Source organism: Melanostigma gelatinosum, assembly GCF_949748355.1.
Source record: "Melanostigma gelatinosum genome assembly, chromosome: 6".
NCBI classification, from domain to species: domain Eukaryota; kingdom Metazoa; phylum Chordata; class Actinopteri; order Perciformes; family Zoarcidae; genus Melanostigma; species Melanostigma gelatinosum.
Genome location: NC_136639.1, coordinates 15,441,700 through 15,467,421, shown reverse-complemented (window position 1 = coordinate 15,467,421; position 25,722 = coordinate 15,441,700). Strand labels below are relative to the sequence as shown.

At 42.3% G+C, this 25,722-nt stretch overlaps 3 protein-coding genes across 3 annotated transcripts; 1 reads left to right on the top strand and 2 right to left on the bottom strand.

The window, feature by feature from the left end:
• Positions 1-310: 310 nt before the first annotated feature.
• Positions 311-6,115, top strand: mtx3 (metaxin 3; the record flags this gene model as incomplete). The annotated part of the gene is made up of 9 exons (XM_079269519.1): positions 311-403; positions 1,529-1,598; positions 2,051-2,127; positions 2,247-2,339; positions 2,428-2,610; positions 2,695-2,771; positions 3,286-3,443; positions 3,722-3,867; positions 3,981-6,115. 9 exons carry the CDS (start codon positions 311-313, stop codon positions 4,074-4,076), a joined length of 993 nt encoding a protein of 330 aa, XP_079125645.1. The 3' UTR covers positions 4,077-6,115.
• Positions 6,116-6,870: 755 nt separating this feature from the next.
• cmya5 (cardiomyopathy associated 5) lies at positions 6,871-18,443 on the bottom strand. Its single transcript, XM_079270451.1, has 14 exons — positions 18,249-18,443; positions 16,718-17,360; positions 13,675-16,524; positions 10,684-10,779; positions 10,313-10,531; positions 10,188-10,210; positions 9,903-10,027; positions 9,653-9,787; positions 9,224-9,370; positions 8,919-9,066; positions 8,546-8,679; positions 8,324-8,423; positions 8,078-8,254; positions 6,871-7,987 (listed from the first exon to the last, which is right to left on the bottom strand). The coding sequence occupies exons 1-14, from the start codon at positions 18,353-18,355 to the stop codon at positions 7,735-7,737; spliced, it is 5,157 nt and encodes a 1,718-aa protein (XP_079126577.1). The 5' UTR covers positions 18,356-18,443; the 3' UTR covers positions 6,871-7,734.
• A 1,047-nt stretch (positions 18,444-19,490) lies between these two features.
• tent2 (terminal nucleotidyltransferase 2) lies at positions 19,491-25,207 on the bottom strand. The gene is made up of 15 exons (XM_079271041.1): positions 25,146-25,207; positions 24,647-24,815; positions 24,408-24,521; positions 23,533-23,761; positions 23,310-23,424; positions 23,147-23,235; positions 22,981-23,038; positions 22,732-22,798; positions 22,552-22,628; positions 22,243-22,371; positions 22,120-22,163; positions 21,744-21,880; positions 20,898-20,989; positions 20,715-20,794; positions 19,491-20,596 (listed from the first exon to the last, which is right to left on the bottom strand). Exons 2-15 carry the CDS (start codon positions 24,769-24,771, stop codon positions 20,513-20,515), a joined length of 1,440 nt encoding a protein of 479 aa, XP_079127167.1. The 5' UTR covers positions 24,772-24,815; positions 25,146-25,207; the 3' UTR covers positions 19,491-20,512.
• Between the last annotated feature and the right edge of the window lie 515 nt (positions 25,208-25,722).

The window sequence follows — 25,722 nt, the reverse complement described above, 5'->3', positions numbered from 1 at the left end:
AGGTTCTCGTCCATGTTGTATTATGTTGACAAATTCTTCCTCGTTATGTTTACTTGTTTTTTGCCCCCTCTCATAAGGTGCATCATGCTGAGTTGTTGCTAGTTCCTCATCATTACTTACCATTTTATGACCCTTTAAGTGAAGCAATCATCCTAACAAACTGAGAATAAAACATTACAGTTTAATAACATAAGCCAGAGACAGATTTCTGGAAAAAAAAGCATACACGTCATCATAGCACTTGACATCCACCACCTGTTTAATTTCTTCACCTACGATATGACACGTAGTGACGTCACCAGCTCCTTCTATGAATCAAAACATGGCGGCTGCCATGGAGCTGAGATGCTGGGGAGGAGACTGGGGTTTGCCTTCTGTCCACACCGAGTCTCTAATAGTCCAGGTAACGTTGTCGTCAGCTTGAATGGATGAATAAAACATACGGTCATTATATCGAGCCATCCTTTCGAGACGGAATGTTTCTTCTCCGGTTGTCTTTGCGCGTTCTCTGTGTATTTCTGGTTAGCTTCCATGCTAACTTACCTCCTGCAGTTTGCCTGTTAAGCTAGCTGCTCATGCTCAGCTCGGTCTGCAGGATTAAACATATTATATTTCCAGTTTCCCTTTTCTGTACTGCCCAGCAAGCAACGTAACTGTGCTGACTGCATGGTCAGAAGTCACTCTCACTGGGAACATAACTGTGGTCCTTCAAGGTCAGCTTGTTGAGGCTGAGGTTTTAATTCATATTGTTTGTTTATGATTTATTACCCTCCCTAGCTAACTATCAACGATGACCCATCTAGTAGTAACCTTCTCAGAACATGACCAGTGAGGAGTTTGCTGCTCAGTCACTGAATCTATGCAGTTATTACTTTTGCCACAAGGTGACACTTTGACTCATTTGACTCAAAGATGACGTATGTGTCACCCTAAAAGTATAGCACTTTAGTCAGTGATATACATACATATACATATGTATATATGTATATGTATGTATATATATGTATATGTATATATATATATGTGTGTATATATATATATATGTATATATATGTGTCAGTTAGTCAGGGATGGTCCTGGTCACCAACAGACATTCAGTGAAATGGTTAATCGACTGAAAACAACCAATTCGATGTTTCAGTTATTTTATATTACAAACATTCTATTTGTTCTAGCTCCTCCAGTGATGTGTTTTCTGCTTTTCTCTATTTTATTGATCGTAAACTGGACATTTTGTGGGTGTTGGACTGTTAGTCAGACAAAATAAAACATTTGAAGACTTCAACTTAGACTCCATACATTTGTAAAAGCCTGTTTTTACTGTTATTTGACATTTACCCCCAAAAATAATCAACAAATTATTCGATAATGAAAATAATTGGCAGTGGAAACCATGTTTGATTTAGTTATACATCTTTCTGAACTCATTTTAGTGAGTTTCCTTTTTTTTCTTGCTCATGGGTTTGCTTCTTTTTTCCTTCCTCTTTTTAAAACCACTTTTCTGATTGAAGTGTGTGTTTTCTTTCAGGCTTACGCCAAGTTTTCTGGGGCAAAAGTCACAGTTTCTCCTATTGACTGGACATGGAAAACTCTCACAGGTGGGCTGCAGCTATACACCAGAATTGCACAACAGCGTGGTCCAGACACCACATGGCAATTGCTTAATATACAATGCATATGTGGTTGACTGATAGGAATATGTTTTAAATATATACAGTACATTTTAGTTTGGCACATATATCAATATTATATGTATGTAATAATGTAGGAGCCCACTCTACAACAGTGTGCAATGCATACTAAAAACCACATGACGACTAACACTCTATTTGGCCAAGTCATGAAATTCCTTTGGAAAACACAGATTTAACGCTTGGATTTAATGTTTTTCTGCATCTGATTGGGTTCCACAATGGAGTGAATTCATCTAACTTGTGTGTACTCAATATATTGTTGATTACAAGACCTGAATAACGTTAATGCAGATGCAACACCAGACGCTAGCTTTGTCTTGAATTGTAATATCTTCTTCCTGTCGTTCAACCTGCAGCGACGGTCCCAGAGTTGCTGTGTGGAGACTCTGCAGTTCAAGAACCGACAAATATTCTCAACTTCCTGAGAAAACAGGTACCAGTGAATTCCAATGCTGCTCACTGTCCGTCACCTGGTCATTATGTCCCCAAACCCGTTAAGCAGATTCAGTAGATCTACCTTCAGTAGATAAATGTGGTTGTTCTTTTTTCCAGAAGTTTAATGCGGACTATGAACTGACAGCCCGACAAGGAGCAGACACCATGGCGTACATCGCTCTGCTTGAAGAGAAACTACGACCAGCTCTGGTAACGCCGTCTCTCCTCTGCTTGATCCCCGACGAGAACTAATCCGTGAGTAATGGTTTTAATCAGAGTGATGCTTTGTGTCCCACAGTTGCACACTTTCTGGGTGGATGCAGAAAACTACGCCAATCTGACACGGCCATGGTTTGCTTCACGCTCGCCATTCCCTCTGAACTTTTTCGTCCCCAATCGCTATGCCAACACCGCCCTCTCCCGCATCCTCCTAACGAAAGGAGAGGCGCCGCTACACAGAATCACTGAGGTCGAGGGAAAGGTAAACAGTTACTCGTCTGATTCATCAGTCACATGTTGCGTCAACTCTTTGTAGACTGTAACTCTTTCTCTCTGGCTGCCTCAGATCTACAGTGATGCTAAAGAGTGCCTGAATCTCCTCTCATACAGACTGGGAACGGCAGACTACTTCTTTGGCAACTTGTGAGTGTTTTAATGTCCTTTGATGGACCACATATGTGCATCACATGCATGTGCAAAGCTATTAGAAGACAGACCAGATGAAAAATTGGGATTGAAATGTTGGGATGGATGTTCTTCTTTATTTAATTTAATGTGTTGTTCAGAGTCTTTGTCTGGGTAAGTTTTAATTATTTATTGTACATATTATTCATTAAATCTTCAGTTGGCCATTTTATTACAATTGATCACAATAATAGGCCAAATTTTGATCTATGAATGTAGATTCCTCTCATAGTATTGAAGTTGTCAAGTTGATGTTCATCATATTAGAGGGAATGGGTCCTCTGAAGTGTATTTCAGAATAATTCTGAGAGAAATCAGACACAGAAAATGTTTTTATTAAGACAAAAATATCAATTGTAACTCAGGATTTATGGATCACTGACAGAATGAGTAAAACTACATGTGATGTGTCGTATAGCCCGATGTCGCTTGTCTCTGTGTGTTTATAATTTGTTTTTGTTTCTGTTGGTAGGCCGACCAGTCTGGACGCCTTTGTGTTTGGTTTTGTGGCTCCAATGTACAAAGCCAGTCTCCCCAGCAGCCCTCTGCAGAGCCACCTCAGACAGCTCGATAACCTCACAAGCTTCTGTGACAACATCCTCGGCGTCTACTTCAGCTCGGACCACCCTTGTAAGATCGCTGCACGCACTGGAAATACTCGCACTCTTGGTCTTTAGCTTGGCGAAATCCACACATACAAAGGGGACATTTTACATGATACCCATACACAAGCACACAAAGCTACTAACATCATCAGCATCTCCCTTCTTCTCACATCTTTGTTTCACGGCGTGCTTGCTCTTTGTACCTGCTCTGTTTCTGGGTGCTCATCAGCCTAACGCTGTTCCTCTTCCACTGACTCGCTGCTATCTTCTCTGTGGGTGTCCGCTTGCATCATTTCTCTCCAGGTCCCCCCCCACCTGTTCAGGAAACAATGGATGCCAACCTCCAGAAACTAACTCAGCTTGTAAACAAAGAGTCCAACTTGATAGAGAAGGTGCTTCTGCTTTCCTTTTATCGTCTCTTTGCATGGGTGCATGCTTGCATTTGGCAGGTATAGTCTCAGCTGTACTAAAAGTATATATAGTGTCACTGAATGAATCATTGTTGTTTTATTTTCTGCCTCTGCATGTGTGCTCTGACTAAACTGGACATCCTGTACTGTAGATGGATGACAACCTTCGCAGCAGCCCTCAGCACAAACCCCACAGACCAGATCCCAAACCCAGTCTGGCCAGTGAGCAGAGCTCTACTCCTGCCTGACCCCTGACCCGTCAACCCTGATCCAGGCTTAAGAATGGAGGAGAGAAAGCCGGTAGATGAAAGCTGCAGTTCTGACTCAACATCCTAAAAATATTTTAAAAATGTCATCCAGGGGAAATATGGTTTGAATGGAAAATAACCTAATAATTATTGGAAGTATAACTATTAAAGAGGCTATTTTATAGAGACATAGTGATGATTGATTTCAAAGATGTTGGTCTGAAAGAGATGGAAAAGTGCATGTGTGAGGTTTTAGAAAAAGGTTGAGTTCATGCATGTGGTTATGGATGGAATTCTATGAAGTGGCGTTTGATGAGAAAGACACAGAAAGTTGAAGGAAAGTAAAAGTCCAGCAGGGAAAATAAGTGACCACCTAACCACTTGATCCTTTTGTTTCCTGTAAGAAATATGTATTTTAATTTTCATGCACCATAGGACACGTGTGACATGTGTTTCCTCACCTGCGTCATGAGGATATTGAAGTTGGTTAAATACGCGTTGATCACTAACATGGTGCAGAGTTGTGCTCGAGCACCAAATGGGAAGATGTGTTTAGTTATGTTACTCCAGTTTATAAATCAGTTTTCTTTTTAGCATGATGGTGATCTGAGATCTTTCACCTCCTGTAAAAATCTTCTGTAAATTCTAATGACATTTAAATTAGTGTTATGTACAGTATGTATACAGTCATGACTAGGAAAAAACAATCACGTATTTTGTTTTGCTCATCTCCTCTGCTTTGTATAGCTTGTATAGTTGTAAATATTTTCATGATGGAAATCAATGCAATTTACTTGTGATTTCCTCTCATAGGGCTGATCATCATCATCATCTTCACAGTCTTTGCTAGATACACTGAGGTGATTCATACACACTCTAGTAACTTATTCATGCACAATATTTGGAACTAATGAGTGTTTGTGTGAGAGTTTACCCACGAAACCAGTGCGTCTTTCAATTATAGTTTCTTTGTTTTGCAAGATAACTGTCATTTCCAATCCACTCACAGTTGTTGCCATAGTTTTTCCACAATCAATCTAACAGGTACATCATTTATTTTGTTTAGACTTTCCAGCCGTGTTGTCATTTGCTGCGGCTATTTAACACCTTGTTAAAACTAAAGTGTCTGTCCCATCTGGGAATGTCTCATTATCTGCCTTTTCTAATTTATTTTTTCCATTTGAATTTCAGAAACTGAACTGTAAAATGAGTTTCCTCATGTTTTTTTTGTTTTTAATGTCATGCTCCCCAATATCCTCACAGCTCATACACTTCTGAACTGTGTCTACTCTGTGATTAGTGTCTCAGTCTAAAAGTATTAATACTTTTCAAGATACTTGGGCTTCTGCAACTTCCAAACACAACATTTTATGGTTACATTCCCTTTAAAGCACCATACCCTGAAACAAAAGCATTCATTGGTGTGTTTGCGTGTGTGTGTGTGTGTTGTCAATTACAAAATATTGACGGACAACAATCAGGCTTGTGCGGCCCATAAGGCTGCAGTGTGCCTTCGTGACTGCTGGTGTCTTTGTGCAATTGTCCAAATGTTAACGGTTCATAATTTTCATACATTGCCACAAATTATCTTTTGTCATTTCTGTTACTGTTGTTCATCCTGTTTGGATGGTTGGTAACAACTGTCATCATATAATTGAAATACAAATATAATCCAACCACGACCACTGTCTTTTCTTACGAAGCTAAATAAACTTATATCATTTCACGAAATGTGCCTGTAAACAGTCAACTGGAGCCTAATTAAAAGATTATACGAGAGTGGTTTGGGTCATATATTGTGCTTTAAGAGACGTCCATCTTCTAAGGCGAAGCAACAAGGCGATCTATTGGGCAACTTGTTTTTCCAGGAATAGTGACAGCAGATTTTACCCTTGCCCACCATTGTATGGTTGTTTAGATGTTGGGAGGACAGTGAGCTCTTTGTTTGGTTTTTGGCCTTAGACCTGGAAAGAATGAGAGTAATTTAGCTGGAAGGAGATGATTCATACTTGACATCAGATATTGTCAAAGTTATTGGAGGTAGAGGCTCATGCTGAGACTTCTCTTGGCTGGCTATTTAATAGGTGTGGTAAAGGGAAATAATGACATGTTGGCAATTTTGTGCTACAAAAAACATCTTGCGTGTTTCTATCTTTTTAATATCGGTGATTAAACGACACTATTGCCATTCTGTTCTTCTGAGTTTGAAAAGTAAATCTAATTGAGTGAAAGAACTCCGTTGTTGAGGTAAATAAACAGTTTGCAGCACTGAGACTGGGTCTTAACTCTCTGCTCCCTGAGTTCAGCTACAATAAAAAATGTTCTTCATAATCCGGTGTTATCAGTCCCAGTAAAATGAAGCTGTCCCTTCTCTAAGAGCTGTCCTTCAGCTTCCAGCTAAGCAGTCCAACGGGTCACATTGAAGCCAGCAGCATGTGTTTGCCCCACACCCCTCTTCTTCATTTCACTCCCCTCCGCTCCGTTTCCCCAGAAATGAGGAAAGGTGTCAGAGATGAGGGGAAACAGTAGGACTGCCTGGAAAAATAGTTTAGCAACATTTGAAAAATGACATGAACCATGTAGCTTTGTCAGCGAGGTGTATGGCTCCCAATACAGTAGCTGCAAGTCATCAAAAGCAATCTGGACGTTTAATTGCACGATAGATTCAGCAGAAGTATTCAGGATTGGTGGCAGAAATGTATTTTGAGCCAATATTACAGCTAATGGAGTGCTGAGGCCCTCTAGTGGTGAATGTAGGTCAGGAAGCTAAAAACAATCAGTCCAGTTGAGCAAATAGAAAAATAAATATGTTCATTCAGCTGATGTTAAAATCAGTTTACAAGACAAAGAAAGGAAAACAATTCATCGCCACTTGCTGCTGTGGCACATAACAAAATATAGATGAGATCACATCTGTTTACAAAGGTTATTTACACAAATTCACAATATGAAATAGTTTAAAAGTCCCACAGTGTGTTTCTCGGCACTATAAACTCTGTGTCGCCAAAGGGCTTTAACTGTTGTTTGTCTCAGTAATGATTCAGTGTTGGACTTAAGTGTGCAGTCAGACCCTTTACTCACCTCACAGTACCTATAAGTAAGGGTTTAAAGAAAGAGGAGAAAGCGGAACGTGAGTAAATCAAAGAACATTTACAAACCAGTACAAAACAATCCCATCAGCACGTGTTATATCCACAACATTTCACCTCTCCTGTGGCAAAATACAATACAAGACACTCACCTGTGAAACAAATTGAAGGCACTAAATTTCAGTATTTCACACCGTCATCATTCATGTTCACTGCCTTTGTTTTGGGGTATTTACAAAACATTTTCGATAAGATATTAGACAAGACATTGCTGTTAGCAAAAGAGATAAACGTTGAATTGATTTCCTGTTGATTAGAGAATAATTGCACTGTTGATTATGTTTGATCGAACATAAACACACAAACCCATAGAAGAATGGCATGTATGTAGAAACATGTCCTCTGCTTTTACTGTGGGATATCTGTTTCTGTATTTTATGTCTTGTCTTATCTGCAGTTTTCTCAGTCAGGCAGTAAGTCATTTTAATCATTATACATTAAGATCATTCAAATCCAATGAAGTCCAACATGAACTGTAAACTCCTCAGTGTGCGAGGCCGATAGTAGAGCTAGCTGTCTTTGGTAAACTCCGGCACCTCCGGCACCATGCTGACCTCCAGGCTGCCCGGCATCTCCAGGGCCAGAGCAGGGTGACACGGCTGGGTGAAGCGCTGGCAGAAAGTGCCCAACAGCTGACCGCTTTGGGCATTGTAGAAAGACAAGCGACCGAGCTGGTAATCCAGGAGAGTACCAACTCGCTCAGGCACCTCAATCACAAACACACTGGACTGAATGTCACTGTGGAGCAGCTGATACCTGCAGCTGGACAGACAGGGAGAGCAAAGAAAGGAGGGTTTAGACCAGAATAGCGAAGGGAAGTACTGTAAAGGGGGGGGGGGGGGTTATGCATACCCCGATGGTGTAGGGATGCACTGCAAACACCATGACAGTTTGTTTTCACCCAGTGGGCTGTTTCTATTGGCTGTGTCGTAAGCCACTCCAAGCCTGTAAGCCGTGCTTCCTGACACGAGGGTCTCCCAGTAGTAATGTCCTTGTGCCGGCAACAGCTCACCCAGGATGGATGGACACCTAGAATACAAACTCTGGTTTACAAATATTCTTTAAAAGCTTAAGTGGTTGGAGCTGACTGAACCTCACTGTTTGTCTGTTGATGGTGTGTCGTAGTGCAGGGTGGTCTGGTCCACAGACAGCTCCAGAGCGGGGTGAGCTGAGGCTTTCAGCAGGTGGAACCTCGTCCCTGAAAACAGTTACCGGTAAGAGAAAATAAGGTGTAAACGTGTCGATTGTGTTTGTGTTGTATTTGTGTAATGTTACGCACAAATGGAAGTACAAAGACAGTTTAAGTGAGTGTTCTGTTACCTTTGGTGGAGATGAGGGCAGCCTCGCTCTGTTCGCTGGCTCCAGACTCATTCACAGCTTTGATGTAAAACAGATAGTTTTCATTGGGCTGCAGGAGAACCCTCTGCTCGCAGCTTCTGATACCTGAGATGGACCTAAGAGTACGTCACACACACCCACATACATGCACACGTTTAGATTAAACGAATAAACCACGGTGTATAAAATACTTTACTGTAGATTTTATGTCCTGCTAGTTTGGGCAAGAAGTATGATTATGTCTTTATATTTTTATGTCAGATCATTTTTACTTTGTTTTAAACCAAATTGACTGGATTTCCTAATGACTGCACTTTTCTATATGTGTCCCTATCTGGTTAAAACAAACACTCACCTGAGCCCCTCTCCCTCTAGTTCATACTGGCGGCAGTACTCCAGTGTGTAACTCTGTTCGGGAGTCAGATTTTCTGAGCTCCACCGCAGTGTAGCTGAATCCCACATGACAGTACAGCGCTCCGTTTCTATCACTGGCACTGACGGAGCTGCCACAAAGAGAGAACACGTCAGGTCAACAACAAAAATGTAGATGCTGTGATGTAACAAAAATGACCAATTTAAACTCGCTTCAAAATACCAGTGAAGAATGCAATTATGCTTTCCATTGTCAGACAAAGTTGTCGTTTCGTTGTGGGGACTGACCAGTTCTGAAGGAGAGTCTCTCGCTGGGCAGAGAGCAGCCTGTGTAGTTGACAGCCATCACCCACACCTTGTAGGTCTTGTCAGGCTCCAGCTCCTCCAGGGCACAATAGCTCTCCTTCACTGTCACACGGTACTCCTCTGACACAGCTGTGGACAACAGCAGCCACAGCACATGCACTGTTTGTATGTCTTTAGTAAATCACAAACGCCACATCAACAAAAGCTATACCTACTATAAATACTACAAGATAGTATAGAATGTATATTTGTACAAAAACACCTATTCTAAATCAACAAAAATAAGAATTTTCCATTTAAAATTGAATTATCCATTAAACTTAATTTCTGTCAATTTACCTGAAGAAGATGGTGATTAAAAATAGGATGGGCAGCATTTTCCAGCTGTAACACCATCCTGAACGTATTTACCTCCCTGTGGATCCTCCATGCAGTAAACCTGGAAGCAGTCTATGACATCTCCAGGGTTGACCATCCAGTAAACAGTGGCACTGGTGCTGGTGGCTGAGCCTGGCTCCTGAGGCTGCAGCGTAGGCCTCTGAGGCACTGAGGCACAGACCAGGAGACGTGCACGATTAACCGCTACAGATATATGCACATGGCACAATACTTCTTGTAGATAACAGGTGAATCTGCAAAGATATGTTTATATCAGAGCTACCTGGGATTCCCTTGCGCTGTGCGAGGTGAGGGCTAGAAGTGTTGCCCCTGGCGTAGTCCTCGAACACCAGTAGTCCCTTGGGCCCCAGCTCCAGTGACATGGCTGAGTCCAGAGCTGCCTTGAGACTGACCACACATACACAGCCTTTAGCCTTTGGCCACAACCACAGGTCAGTGTCAAAAAAAGGTATGTACTGAGCAGAGTTCAGGTAGCTCTGCAGGTCAAGCAGCAAACTGTATTAGAACACCACACTGGCTCACACTCCATTCACTGAAATCACATTACCTTGCATTAATGTCTTCAGGTGACTAGTGGGAGAACAGATTGAAAAGGAATTCATCAGAAATTTGACATAAACCCTGATTATTGGCTGCATACGAAACCACCGATCAATAATCCCCAACACTCACCCGTGCGTCAGTCTCTGCCTCTCTGGCCGTGGTCTCCAGAGTGGCCTTGGCGGTGTCGATGCTCTCCTGGAAGGCGACAATCTGGTCGTATAGCTGCTCCAGTTTGGCCTTCTTCTCCTCTTCCATGCTGACAGACATGTCGTTGTACTGCTCCATCACCAGAGCCATCATCTCCTCATTCTGCGCCTGCATCGCTGCCTCGCTCTCCACACACTGGTCCTGGTCGAGAGTAGAGGGAAGGAAAACAGAGATATTATGTTTACAAATGTAACAGTGTGCATCTTGTCATTTAATGCGTTATGACGCCTATAAACCGATCTCATGGCAAATATTAAAAAGAGAAAGTATTTAAATATGGAAACAGTTTTTACCTCGACAGAGTTGTAGGCCAGTTCGATCTCAGACACCAGGTCCTCGATGTTCTCTGACCTCCCCTGAAGCTCTGAGATCCAGTCACCCAGCTTCTCCTGATAAATAATGAAATGACACCTGCAGGTACAATTCTGGTCTCGAAGTAACGCATTACATTCACTCTCGTTACTGTAACAAAGTCGTTTTTACTTTGAGACTAGAACAGAAAAAAGAGATGAATCAGCACCAGAGAACAAGCTGCAGGTGTCTCTGAGGCCTCAGGAGGGCAGAGCTCCGTCCAGAGTGGAGACACTCCGGAAATGATTGTTACACATGTTCGCGTTCACGTGCTGGGGCCCCTCGAGAAAACAATCACAAGGAATTGCACATGGGGTGTGGTTATAATTAGCCTTATCACACCTCGGCATAGTTAATACACGTTACACCTGTCTTAAGGTGCGCATGCTAAATTGCACACACATGATGACCCAAGGGCATGCTGGGCCTGGCTGACGTGCTGTTTGAGACCGTTCATTTGTGTGTGAGGGCTGAGCCTCATTCAGCTCAGACTGGTTCTATAACGAATGGACGAGAAGAGAAGTTGAACCTGGGGGAGATTGTGGAGGACTTCGCGGTGCAGTTCAGACAGGTGAGTGCAACAACACAACGGTGGATGAGAACGACAACAGACACTTCTTTGCGGCAACTACGTGTGCGCGCGCTTCGCAGTGTGTGAAAAGCATGCTGAGCACGCTGCTATTTGCTGCAGTAAGAGTTCCTGCAGCCGCTGTGGAGTTTGTGTTTACATTACCGCGTTATCTGCTTTGGTTACGTTTTACACTGCTGTTGAAACTAGAATATGTGTCGATAGCGCGTTTTACTTTATTGTCGATCATTTTTGTTTAATTGTCTTGAGTTCTACTCTGTCGTGGTTCATTTTTGTGAGGCCACACCGAGAAAGGCAGTTGTGTATATTTACAAGATTCAGTTGTAGGCACAGTCTGCAGAGATCTCGTCTGTCGATTTGGGCAGAAGGGGATTTGTTGCTGACATTATACTTGTACACAGGTGGAGCAATATTGCACCACCTGCGTATAAGTTGATATTTAAATAAATAAATAAATATATATATATATATATATATATATATATATATATATATATATATATATATATATATATATGAATGATTGAAAGAGCTATTTGTTGTAACTAATCATGTTCTACTTTACTCCAGAACAGACATTTACAGTACAGAATAACTCTTAAAATGTACATATGCATGGTAGTATTGTAATAAGAGAGACTTAAAAAAATATAAGAAATTAATTTCTCCTTTGAGGGACCAGATGTTCATTGCACTTAGTAGATACAACTTTACCGAACTTAGTCTTCACACTTAACCAACATTTATCTGAAATATGATTTTTATTCAGGGAATTTGATTGATGTCTTTGGTCAAGGTAAACAGGAGATGGAAGTTCCTCTCTTTTGTTATTATTTAGACCAAGTTTTGCAAAGTTCCTTTGGTAAACTGGGACCGATTTCCCTCTCTGTGCCGAGTATCTGAATAGACAGCACTTCTCAATGCTGAAGTAAAACTTGTATTATACCTTTAATCTTTGTCTAAATTACAGTAGAGCTGTCACAATTTCACATAAATACAACATGCATGTACAAGACCTGGTTCAAGCGTAATCTGAAAATTACATTTGATCATTCTTTGTTTGATATATATGTGAGATTCTTTACTATAATTGTTCATCAAACACGTGTCACTTCCCCCACGTTGTCTAACGTATCATCACAGATTACAGAAAAACATGAAATAGTCTCTCCTATGAATGAAGTGTCTAAGGCATGAGCGTTCAGGTTAAAAAGTGGCCTGATTTTTGGAAAACTGCAAGTAAAAGACAACAAAAATATGTATCTTAAATTGTTAGAAGGTGCTGTGACATTAATTCAGATTAAAAAAGCAGCTGGCTGACCCTGTACTGACCGATGGGGACAGCGAGGGAGAACAATGTGTGAGCAGATCACATATCAGTCTCCACTTGATGATGTCACACTGGACCTTTTCACCGATCAAAGCGGAGCATTACATCACCAGTTCAATGTGCTTGGCTTCAGCCTGATGGCAGCCTGCAGCGTTCAGCCTGCCAGCATGAACGGAAAAGTTATAAAGGCCTAATTTAGAAGCACTTTATGATATGATGACTCAAACTAATGCCAGTAAAGTGTGTGTGTGATCATAACCGTGTGTTGTAATAATGCTGGTAAATTGTATGATGATAAACTCCTATTTGATTACAGCTTGCCATCAGAAATGAGAAACGCTGCTGCGTTGTTGCAGCGGGAGACTGCTCAGATGATGAAACATCTGGGGGACGCCGTTAGAGACACATAATAAACGGGAAAAAAACCATGTCATCTGCTCTAAAAAGGAAATGTGTTTATTTGCTCTCAAAATGTCAGTACTTTAAACCTATTAACATTTTGCTACACCCTTCAATACTTGTCCCATATGTAATATGCATTGATCTTTTTACTAATACTGTGCATGTTTACTAAGCATAGACTTACATTTGGAAAGAGACGTGTGTTAATCAGCGGCTCAAATACTTGAACAGCTCTTATTTGAATCATTAGGTCCTAAACGTTGTAAATTGTGCAAGTTATTTTGCTTCCTCCCTTCATGTGAATGAATCCGAGAAGGAGGCTGGACCGAGGGCTAGGAGGCGGGGTTAAAGAAAAAGCTAGTGCGCATGATCTTTGGGCTTTATAATGCGCAAGATCCGATTTTCATTTTATACTCAGAAGTCAAACTTTGTTTGCTTCATGCGCCACTGAGCTACTGTTGTTGGAATGAATAGGGCCCCTCCTCCGACGCTGTATCCAGTTCTGTTTATATATTTATTTATTGGGCTTAAAAAGCTGTGACAACCATCAATATGAACTCCAAAGCTAATTTTAATATGCGTTCCCAACTTCCCATTCACCCAGTACATTACCTTCATTTCCTCGTAGGCTTGGTCCACAGCAGTAACCTCGTGGCCGTGATGCTCTCCAGACACACAGTCGTCCTCTGACAGCAGACGTCCACAGGTGATACAGAACCTGTGCATCTGCTGCAGCTCAGCAGCCAGTCGAGCCTGACTCTCTTCCTCTGCATCGATAATCTCATAGTCGGCCTCTATGACCTCATCATCTGGGGACAGATCACAGACTTTCTCCTCCTCCGTCTCCATCCTCTCATCTCTCTCCTGGCCAGACTCGGGCTTTGGTTCCTCTGCATTTCTCTGTGCTTCAGGTTCCGGCATCTCTTTGGCATCTTGTTTGTATATTACCTCATAGTCAAGCTCGTCAACAGTCACCTCTGGAGCCTCTGCAACTGCCTCGTCTTGCTCCATCTTTTGTTCTACATCCTCTCTGTGCAGATCAATCTCTGTGCTTGAATGCTCTGTAACAATGCTTGTTTCTGGGGCATCGTCCACCTTGTGAATCTCTGCCTTTTGTTCTACGTTTGCTGCTCCTGACTTAATATCCTCGCTGTGTAGCCCGGACAAATCCTCATGGGAAGTAAAGCTCCTCAGAGGGGAAAATGCGCCCTCGTCTTCCTCAAAGTCCCTCTTCATCTTCTGCTCATCTGCGTAGGCCTCCTCCACAGGTGCTGGAGGAGTGTACCTACTGTCTAACTCGTTTCTTGGTAGTGCGTCTTCCTCCAGAACTACGTCTGGTTTTACTTCTAGTTGAGGCGCTGTCATCGTTTCTTCATTCGGTGCCTGAAGAGTCTCTGGGCATGTTGTCGGGGTTTCAGGTGAGCGACGTCCACATGTGCTGTCAGGTTCAGAGAGAGCTACTGCATCACTTGAAGTCTTCTCTGATAACTGACCGATCTCTAAGTCCATCTCTACAGCTTGTCCTTTGGGGACAAGGATGATTAACTCATCGCCCACATTCACCATCCCCTGAGTAACAGTCCGAGTGTCCTCTGTGTGTGTTTTATCTTTGGCTTCAGTTATCAGCTCACTGTCAGTTACTGACTCCTCCTGTTGATGCTGCGTGGATTCAATCATTGTTTTATCTGAATCTTTTTTTACTTCATCTGACATCGCAGGTTCGGTTACTTCACTTGAGATCTCTGCTTTAACTTCTGACTCTTGATCACCGTCGGTAATGAATTCAGGCGACTTTCTCTCAACTGTAGTTTCCTCTGTTAGAACGCCATGTTTTTCCTCTCCTTCAGCTGTTTGAACATGTGTTGTCTCAACACTTATTGCCCCCTGAAAATCAATCTGAACTTGAGTTTGGATCTCTTTTTCAATCACCTCCACTAACGCATGTACTGCAGAATCACAGTCAGTGATGACCTCAACATGTGCACCATCCCCAGGAACAACTTCTGCTGCTTCTTTTTTCTCACACACGGATGTTTCAGCGGATTTCTCTATTTCAGTAGAGGTGAGCGTTTCCTGTCTTTCAGTCTCTTTCACTTCAGCTGAGGCCTCTGCTGTGACCTCTGTTGAGTCTTTCTCATTATCGGCCGTCATCTTGGTGTCAGTAGCTGCCACCTCAGACAAACTCATCTCAGTGATGAGGTGAGACGCCTCACTGCTTACAGGTGCTACCACAGCTGTCTCCTCTGCGGCATTTAAAACCACCTGAGCTGTTTTTTCTACCACTTTTTGTGTCTCACATGGCTGCTCAGTTTCAATAACACCAGTTGTTTCTGCTGGCACTTCTCTCTGATGCTCCTCACTCTCTGTTTTCTCTACTTTACTGTCTACCTGCTGAGTTTCAGTTAGTGGTTTATTAATGCTGCTCTCAGTCTGATCTCTCTGTACCTCCTGATCCTCCATCTGATCCTCTCTCAGTTTGGACACCTGAATTGATTCATCTGAGGCCTCTCTGACAGCCTGCTCTTCAGTCACCATGGTGACTTGTATGTCTTTCATCTCAGTAATTATTTCTCTTTTCCCTTTAAATGTGGCTGATTGTAAATCTTCGCTCCCATCTCCAACACCGACCTCTTGTGTCTTTGGTTCCTCTGTCTTTGTCTTGTCTTCTTCTATGACCACTCTTGTTAGACATCCTGTCATGTCAAACTCACTCTGTAACCACATCATCCTCCCCTCCCTCTCCTCCTCCACTGACTCTGGTAGAACTTCCACTGTGGGAGTTTCATCCTTCAAAATAAACTTCTCCAGGTACCCGTCTGCCTCCTCTGAATCTGAAAAACGTCTCTTATAAGTCTTCTCAGATGCCACGCTCTCTGCCTCAGAGTGTTCCCCGTCGCTCTTCCTCCTCTCGCCTACAGCATCTTCGTAAAGGTCTGAGTACATAAAGGACATGGCAGTAGGCTCATCCAGCAGGATCTGGTCAATGATCTTAGGGGGTCCAGGCGAGAGAAAAATGGGTGTGAGGACGGTGTCTTCACCCCCAAACAACACTGAACCATTCTCCTTTAAAGATCTGTGGCTCACTCGTCTCCTTCTCATCACACTCTCCACCTCATCGTTTTCTCTCTGCTGCAATGCATCAGCAGGAGCTCCTTCGCCGTAGAAGACCTCATCAAGGTGTTTCCCCATTATCTCCACATCCGTAACAAAGACAAAGGAGTCTTCTGATGCAGAGAGGCTGTCTGTGGTGGCCTCCTTAGCTGGCTTTTGCTCCTCAACTGTGGGCTTCGCCTGTGGCTGTTCTGCTTCCTCCTGCAGCTCTGGAACTTGTTCTCCAGGAACTGCCACATCAACCAAGGTAAACTTTTCAAAGTAGTCTATGTCGCCAGTGCTCTCTTTCTGAGTGGGTGCGTGTCTGAGCTCTGTGTCCGCTGATGGCTGAGAGGAGTCTTGCTTTGACGACTGAGGAAAGATCACAATCAGTAAGTCAATCTAGAGGACAATTAAGTGTTTAAAACAGCATTCTACTAGACAAATTAATATTTTAGTAATTTCTTGTGGATGGCAGAAAATACCAAATTAATCCAAAACTAGTGTTGGAAATGAAATACCTAATTATTGAAACTACTCATTGTATAGAGAAATTAATAAATACCTCTTGGTGATCCAGTAATTCCCCCTCCTGTGGCAGGGCATGATTTTCTTGCAGTGTCCAGTCTTTTCTGTTTTGGGACCTGATCTTCGGAGTCTGGTCCAAATAAGACAAATTGTCCTGCAACTCTATGCTCTCTTCCTCGTCCACAGTGGGAAGTTTGGAGGGGACTCTGATGTTGAGAATCTCATAACCCTCGGAAATCAAACTAAACAGCTGCTGATCTTTGTTTTTGATTTCCTCCAAGTCTGGCTCTGTGTTGGTTTTCTCCGGTTTGACATTGGGAAGAGAAATCTCCGCCATCTCAGGTCTCTCTACTCCCAGGGCTGAAGCTGATCTTGAACTACCAGGTCGGCTCAGCCTGTCCCCGAGCCTGCTGCTCCTTCCAGACCTCGTCCTCCTACGGACTATTTTTTCCTCATCAAAGATGATGGTGATCTTTCCTGCAGCTCCAGAGCCATCCATGCTGTATGCTTCAGAGATGGAGCTGGTTTCAGAGGCCCATGGGGTAGAGCAGCGGCTAGAGGCCGTCTCCCAAACAATACCGCTGTCCTCGCTCTGAACAGTTACCATGGAGAACGATGGATCCACCATCAGGCACTGGAACTTAGGCTTCACAGACTGGTCCTGCACAACCTCTCGCAGACTGGAAGAGCGAGAAATGGACAGTTAGAAGAAGGAAAGCAGGCTGTTTGTGCAGTTCCCGAGAAGAGAGAGGGCATGACTAAACAGTCTGCAAGAGGAGATCCTTTTGGCACAGCTCATGGAATGCAAGCAGAGAACAAACCAATTAATCAAATCAAAACATATCTGTGCAAGGTGTGCCAGCATGGAAACCACCACCACCAATTCACGTTTTGCGACTGAGCAAATCTAAACACGATAACACCCGCTGATCCACTCTCAAGATGATCACTTGACACGTGCAGATCTCCGGCGTTAGACCAGACCTGGTGCTAGGCTGTCAATGTGAGTGATGAGCTGATAAAATAATTTTCTCTGAGCTGACTCACCTGCTATCAATACAGCTCAAGCCCTGCAGGGTTCCAGCAAGGTGACGTCCCAAAGCGTCATTCATGTAATATTAGAGAAGAGATGCCTGGCCTTCCCAGATGCATCCAACATATCAGTGTCTTCTACTATTTATGACATGGCATGGCAAGGAAAACTAGAGCACCAAGTATGAGACATGATAAATGAGATGTAAGATCCGGTGAATTCATTCAAATATTAGAATAGAGCTTTTCTGCAGTGCCTATCTGACAATTCCTAACAGATGGTCATGTAATATATTACATTAACTTTGTGTCTCTTGGATGCACTGGTCCAGTCACGCTCTCCAGATGTACGACTTCTCTATTCAGTCATTAAAGCAAAATGTTTGACCGAAGTAAACAAGTAGTTTCTCACGACTCCAGTCAATATATTTCATGGTAAGATCTCCAAGCAGAAAAGGCACCACTTTACACAAAGGTAAAAGTGAGCTACATCTGAGGTTATTCTGCTTGTAAGCCAGCTCAAGTATGTAAATAACCTGTTTTTCAGTTCTTCCACCTCGTCGTCATCGTCCTGGCTGATGGCCGTTGAAGCCTCACTCTGTAACTCTGTCTCCTCCGAGTCCAGACTCTCAAACTCCTCCATCTTGCTTGTATCCTCCAGCTCTTCCCTTTGTAGTCCCCAATGTTGTTTTTTCTGTGTATTTTAGAGTCCTCTAGGTGTGTTCAGCCACTCCGATTTCGAAAAAGAAAGTTGTGTGCCTGTTTGTGTCATTCCAAGTTGGGAGCAGTCCATCCGACTCAGCCAGGGACAGAAATAGACTGAGTGGGGAATGAAAAGAGGGGAGTAGCGCTAGAGAGGAGCAGTGAGAGTCGGTAGGTCTAGAGTTTGCTGTTGGTGTACTTAAACTAAGAAGTTGTTGGATGTTGAATGTATCATAAAAAGATTGTTATAGATTTAGGAAATTTTTTTTTTTAAATCATCCTTAAGGTGGTCCGTGCCAGTGGCTGTAGCTGAATGAGCCAGTGTGACTTTAAGATCAAAATCCCCCTTGCTTAGTTAAATATAGGCCATGTGCTGAAACAGTAACCTCTTTGGTCCCCCTGCTGCCGGTGGCAACACTAAACGGGGCCACTCACACACACGTCTTGTAAGGCATCTATCCCCTAGCAGTGCTGGCACTATGCAGAAGTCATAAAACTTTGTGTAATTGGGTGTCAAACCACTTAACAAAAACTAATCAACACAAGAGTTGCCAGAGGGAGGCTGCAGAGAACACTTGAAAAAGGTGCGTTTTTCCAGGAGCAACTTTTAGTTTTATCTTTTTTTTAATTTTTTTTTTATAAGGCCTGTGAATCACAAGCACTTATAACTTACTGAATGATGTAAGAGATCCCGATGATGGCTGATGAACTGCATTACCTTGAGAAAACAAAATGACACCTGACATTAAAATATTAGGTATACTAGGTGGATTGGATGGGATTGGGATCGTATTTGTGCTGATGGTGAAAGTGTGTTCCAGGTTGAGCATTTAGTTGTGGATGAAATCTCTGATTGTGATTTTTAACTGCGAGGGTTTCAAATATAATGGTGTGATAGATTAGCCAGTGTTTATTCTTAAGTCTTGTTGCCTCCCATAAAATAAAGATGCCACCAAAGTCAACATATCTGAATATAACTGCTGCAATGATGATTTTGGAACTTGTATTAGAATAGCCAAGAATTTAGCAGGCTTTGCATATAGCTCAAAAATATAAAGCAAAAAGAAATAAATAAATCACATCTTTATAGATTTAATTTTTAAATAAACCTTTAAAAGTCCGTAATGTACAAAAAAGGACCAAGGAAAAACAATTTGAAGTGGAAATTCTTCAGATAAGGTATGCATCAAGTCAGAGATGAACATTATTTTCTGTCCAAATAAATCCAGTAAGCCCGACCAGTCCAGAGGTAAGAAAACAACACATCAGGACCAATGATAAAGGAGTTACAACATTCAGACCGGTCTCTTCACAGCCCTCTAACAATCACCTTGGAGTCACTTAAACGATGACACTAACTTAAACATCACACAACCTCAATTAACAGTTCTCAGAGGAATTAAACTTAAACAATGTGAGAATGAAAAACAACGGTATTTAATGCATCTGTAGAAAAGAAAAAAAAGTCTGCCATTTAAACCCACGAAAGTATGACTACTGACCTAGAAAAATAGAAAAGACTGATGTTACAAGTTGGTCCACACAGGCTGAAGACAATATACTGTGTATACTCTGCATATGTGTTGCAGAAGCAAATTACCGACTTTCAAGACGGTGCAGTATGGCTCTAACAATGTGGATATAACAAACTGAGATCAGAGGAAAACGCTTCCATCTAAGCTAGATATGAGCAGGTTGCAGGTATTATTTTGCCTTTCACAATTTGGCGGGGGGGGGGGGGGGGTGTGTAACATCAATGACTATCTCTTGTAACACTGACCATTGTCATCATGCTTCAGTGCAGCATCTCTGTTGCAAATTAATGTGACAGGATTATTATCTCAGAGCCATCTAGTGCCATTCCACAAATGTTTGAATAATATGGCCAAGTCTGCAAAGCATTTGAAGTCGAGTGCGGTATTTTAAAAGGCAATACCAAGGCAGCCAGAGCATTCAGAGTCCCAGATTCTTTGTGGCTGTGAGGTGCGGAGGCAGCAGAGCTCCTCTCTCAGCACATCTTAAACGTCTCTTTATTTCTGGGAACAGGCCCGTCTTGAGGTAGAAGACTCCTGTCCGCTGTTCTAATTAGAGGAGCCCCTTATCTCCTTATCTCCTCACTGATGATGGCTCTGACTGGGAGGATCGAGTTCAGGTCCTTCCTGTCCTGTAGAATCCGGCATGACTGCACAGACACAGAGATATGGGAAGCAGGATGATTATGAAGAACTCATAGCTGGCCCACAGCGGCTTGGAGGAGGAAAAACATAATGAAGAGAGCAGTTATTAGGACTGGCATGTACCTTGGCAAACTCTGCTTTGATGGCATCAAACTTGATCTGCTCATGGACTGCCCTGGCAACGTTGTTTCTCTCAAACGGCTCTGAAACACAAGGCGTTGCTGTAACTCTGGATATGTAACATTACCGGGGACATTTCTTGGTAATCGTTTAGTGGTGGCCTGTTAGTTCCACTGAAAAGTTTACCTTCCACACATATGTATTTGTTTCTCCACATTTGAGAATTGTTCTTGGGCAAAGCTGTGGCCTCTCGGATAGAGATCACCTGCTTATCCCACCTGCAAGACACAGAAAAACAAAAGCAAGGGCATTATTTAGTGCTCATTAGACTAAATGACCGAGGTCCTCAACGACCATACTAGTAGCTTTGCAAATTCAGCTAAACTACAAAATATGCACACTTAACTGTCACCAAACGAGGGGGAAGTTTTGTTCAGATTCTGTCAATTCTTAAGTCTTAAATATTGGAGCCTCATTGAAAGCATAAAATTCAATGTTCAAAGTCAAAAAGAAGAATGTGCCTTAATGGTAGATTTCAGTTACATTAGATAGCTTATTGATAGGTGTTGGTTGAAACAAATTTATGTCACGAAGGTAGAAAAAAGGTCCATCGTAAAAAACTTTTGCTTTTGAAAAATGTCAGCAGTAAAAAAAAATTAAAATAAGCACATGCAAAACCCTCAACATCTGTGACCGGTTTGATACTGTGAAATGTAGAAATCAACGTGTTTGTGTGGCGAGGTTTAGTTCAACGTTGCAACTGTGGCGTGGCACGGTAACACACATACTGCAAACACAGGGAGCATGGTATGTCATGTTAGTGCTGTGTAAGGCCAAAGGTCCCACCTGCTCCTTTCCCTCACCCAGAAACATAAAACCAGAGACGAGGATGCAGGATAGAGGAAGGAGAGAGGAGAGGGAGGGGGGGACTAGAGAGGTAGAATAAGTTGGCAAGAGGAGCAGGAGATGAGGAACCATGGGTGCATCTGAAACACTACACTCAGTAATGTGATGTCCTTGGGTGGGAGATACCTGAAGTCTGTAGCATAGTACTTGAGGAAGCCCAGGAGAAGCTCTCCCAGAGAGGATTGGTTTGTTGAGATGTATCGGGGGATGTGTTTGGGTCCATCTGGAACCATGTTAATGTCCATGAGGTGATAAAAACACTCCTGAAAATCAAGGCACAGGACAAGACTTAAGACTGAGCACCTTTTGCCATTTCTTTGTGATGGATGAAGCAAAGTAATGCTGAAATGTCTTTTTAGAGGGCTAACAATGGAAAGACGTGTGTCTGTAGGGCAATTTACATTTCATGCATTTCCTATGATTTGGCTGTTAAACTGACTTAAGGTTGCATCTCTTGTGATGAACCTGCGAATAGAATTGCAAAAGCAATGGAGACACTTACTGGGTAGTCCCTCTGTAGAGAGGGAAGGACCGGTTCCTTGAGAGCTGTAAAGAAAACAATCACAATAATTACAGAGTACAAAGGGGACTGAAAAAAAGATTCTGTGTGTATGACTGTACTGACTCTGGAGGTAGTGCAGCACCATCAGCACAAGTGTGTAGCTGCTCAGCGTTCCTTTGCTGGCATCATTGATTTGATTGTGCCGTGCCCATTTCTTGACAACAAGGATCATGGGTCTTATCCTGAGATCAGCTGAGAGACAAGACAAAGTCAAAACAAGAAAAGGTTATGTCTCCATTTCAAGTGTCAAATGTGCGGCTGGCATAATAAACAGAGTGATCAGTCACAGTTGGAGCCGACGTAAAAAAAAGAAGAAAGGAACTTTGAAAAGTTTGTCATAAAAATGTATGTATTGTGGACTGTCTCACCCACCATAGGCGTAACTCCTCAGAAGGAATGTGTTTCTGATGCCCACTGTGTTGTTGATATTCAGATCAAACTCCAGATCACTAAAGAGGATAGAAGTATTAAAAGAGTCTTCTTAAAACATCTCTCTGACTCTGTTGATGTTGTATAGAAAAATAAATAAGCTTAAACAGCGTTTGCTCCTACCTGCCTTTCTCTCTGAACTTGAGGATGGGCACTTTGGCTTTGATCAGTTGAGTCTTCTCGACATACGCTACAAATCAAAGCCAACATGAGATTACTGGTTGTTTTAGTTTAATTTATTGTGAACTTGAAACCTTTTTCCCACTAGGTAAATAGCTCCACCTTGTGGCATTTGAGAAGAGCAAAAAATGTGTAATAAACTATTCTAAATGATTTTGTATATATTTAAAAATGTAGTTTACTATTACTTACACAGCGACCTGAAGAACCTTTGGAGGACAGACAGTACCTGTATAGGATCATGTCTTTTCTAAAACAGAAAAACATGCAGGTGTTTAAGTGAAAGTGCATATCTATGATTGTAAATACACCTACTCACTTTGGATGACATATACAGGGCAGAGTCAGAGATACTCACATTTCCCGTGAGGACCAGACACAGATCAGCATCACTGCTCCGGCAGCCCAGTCCATTCATTGAAGATCCAGTCAAGTAAAGCCGTGCCACTGTGAGAAACGCGCTCAGTGAATAGGGATCGCAACAAGAAGTCAGAGCAAACGCAACTGTATTTCCTACACACCTGCATAGACACTCTGTATGTCTTTCTGTAGCCGAGCTCGGCACGTCTCCTTCCGGGCCAAATCGGAAGTTTGCTGCTGGCACGCCTCGAACATCTCCACCATCTGATCACTTAACTGAGGACACAAACACATGTACGCTGACTAAACCATGCAGACCTGCATGCACACAGTCAGACTGGATGTACATAAGCTGCAGGTTAAGCCCATTTAAAAATACAGTACCTTGTCCTTCGCATAGGCCTGCAAGATGTTGGGTCTTTTGGGGGCAGCAGTGACCTGAGGCTGGATACGGGTGCTTGGGCTGTGATAAGAGCTATCAAAACCAGCAAAGGATGATCTTGATGACCCTGCCACCACTTGGCCAGGAACACGAGGGGGAGGGGCTCGAGTTAAAGGGGGGTCAAGGCGTTGCCGCTTCACCACGTGGGGGCTGTAGTCCTCATTCTGCCTCCTGCAAGAAACACGATGATGGTGGGAATTCTGTAATCAAGACTCTCAATAGAAAATATGTCTTTCAAGGTTTTATTCTCAAGAATAAACTTGCAAGCAACTAAAACAAATAGTGATACCGTTTCCAACGGTCCATCTTTATGCTTTCAAGGAGACATATGCCTATTGCTGGAACATCGTGATTGGTTAGAGAAGATGGTGTACATTTCTCTGATTGAATATGACATACCATCATAAGTTACACAAAAGACCATCACCACATTGGTTAACATTAGTTGATTACCTCATATATATATATATATATATATATATATATATATATATATATATATATATATATATATATATATATATATATATATATATATATATATATATATATATATATATATACTCATATGTAACTGCACCACAATGTTTACTCAGTCAATGTGAGATCACTAACAATGTCAGAGTATTCTCTGTACTTTTCATCTCTCAGTATAAAATACAACTTCAATTATTCCCAGACACCATTAAATTGATGTTTATATGTTCGTACTTCTATTTTCCCACCACAATACGGAAACATGTGACAAGACAAGCTGAAGGTAGATGTTCATAAATTACAGATTATTCAGTCATGAATAAATGGTGAAACATCATACTTGCGCCCATTGGTCATAATTTGTGTGTGAGGAGGGACTGAAGGAAGGACTGGGGAGAGTGGTCTGGGCTTCCAGTCATAGGGAGGAAACCTCTGTCGTCCAGGAACAGAGAAGCTACCACACAAACACACTTATTACTGAACAGTACACAGAAGCGCAGAATTAACCATTTAGTAGTATTTTAGTGACGCAGCTGATGTCTATCACACCACAGCAATTGGTTTCTTCGTCAGGCTCACTTGTTGACACCAGCCAGCCGCTGGTGGTTGTAATCGTAGCACCGGGGCACGAGTGTTGGCGGCGACGGGTACAAGCCTTCTCGGTAGTCTAACCGCTGTCTCGGTACGGCGTCGCGGGGAAACATGCTGCGGTTCTTCACAGAGCTCCAGCCTTAACTCCGCTGATTTCCTGAAAGCAAGACAACATAGCGATAATACGGCTGGTAACGTTAGTGTCCGCAAATACAGAATAACTATTGGCAACCACCAGTACTGAACTCATCACCCAACAGCAATGAATCTCGTTAATGTCACGAGAACTTTCTCTGGAAACCGAAACTTACGTCCGAGCTAACGCTAGCTAACGTTAATGCAACTATCAGTAACGATATTATCACAAGATTCAACCTGCTTCACTGTAGATTTGTTTGAAGACTGTGGCTATATACAGATGTCACTGAATGTTTAAAAACAAACTGCTTTTTTTTTTAACTCAAAAACGGAACTCTGTGACACTTACCAAATATCATGACACATGTAAACAAAACTGAAGGTGTTAGTTTCCTGAGAACCTACTTCCGCATTGATGCCATGACGTAATGGAACTGGATTTAAAGGGGACGTGGCCACGCGAGGTAAAGAGGAATCTACCCCAAGGGCAAAAGTATTTGTATCCAAATTAGTTTAATTTGGATGTGCAGTTTAAAGCTATGAAACGGAAAAGCTCAGTTGGCAGTAAAATCACCATAGCTGTAGTCATGTCAGTTTGTCTCTACTTGTTTGCAGATGGAGTAACTTGTTAAAATCCAAACATTTAAAAGGATTTTCCCAATGTTGTAAACATGACATGCTTTTATTCTATTTTAGTTTGAGTTTCCTGTTTAAAAGTCCACTATGGATTAGATAAGAGTAATGAGAAAACACTAGGACTTATACTGGCACTTTTTGGATGTTGTATGAGGGTTGTTACTGTTACCCCTGTAGCTTTGTGATTTCTTTGATCCACTGTGTCCATCATCATTCCATTCCTTGTGGAGCGACTCCATATAGGCTACCCAAGCTCCTGGATCATAAATGAGTCTTCAGATTCTCTGGTT

What these genes read in the sequence shown, in the direction of transcription:
- tent2 (XM_079271041.1), bottom strand. Translation starts at nt 24,771, where the DNA reads ATGTTTCCCCGCGACGCCGTACCGAGACAGCGGTTAGACTACCGAGAA. An exon ending in CGGCTGGCTGGTGTCAACAA is followed by an intron (nt 24,522 to 24,646) that starts GTGAGCCTGACG and finishes TTTGTGTGGTAG; the next exon opens with CTTCTCTGTTCCTGGACGAC. An exon ending in AAGGTTCTTCAGGTCGCTGT is followed by an intron (nt 22,799 to 22,980) that starts GTAAGTAATAGT and finishes TTTGATTTGTAG; the next exon opens with CGTATGTCGAGAAGACTCAA.
- cmya5 (XM_079270451.1), bottom strand. Translation starts at nt 18,355, where the DNA reads ATGGAGGAGTTTGAGAGTCTGGACTCGGAGGAGACAGAGTTACAGAGT. An exon ending in AGGCAGAGACTGACGCACGG is followed by an intron (nt 10,211 to 10,312) that starts GTGAGTGTTGGG and finishes TTCTCCCACTAG; the next exon opens with TCACCTGAAGACATTAATGC. An exon ending in GAGACTCTCCTTCAGAACTG is followed by an intron (nt 9,067 to 9,223) that starts GTCAGTCCCCAC and finishes TCTTTGTGGCAG; the next exon opens with CTCCGTCAGTGCCAGTGATA.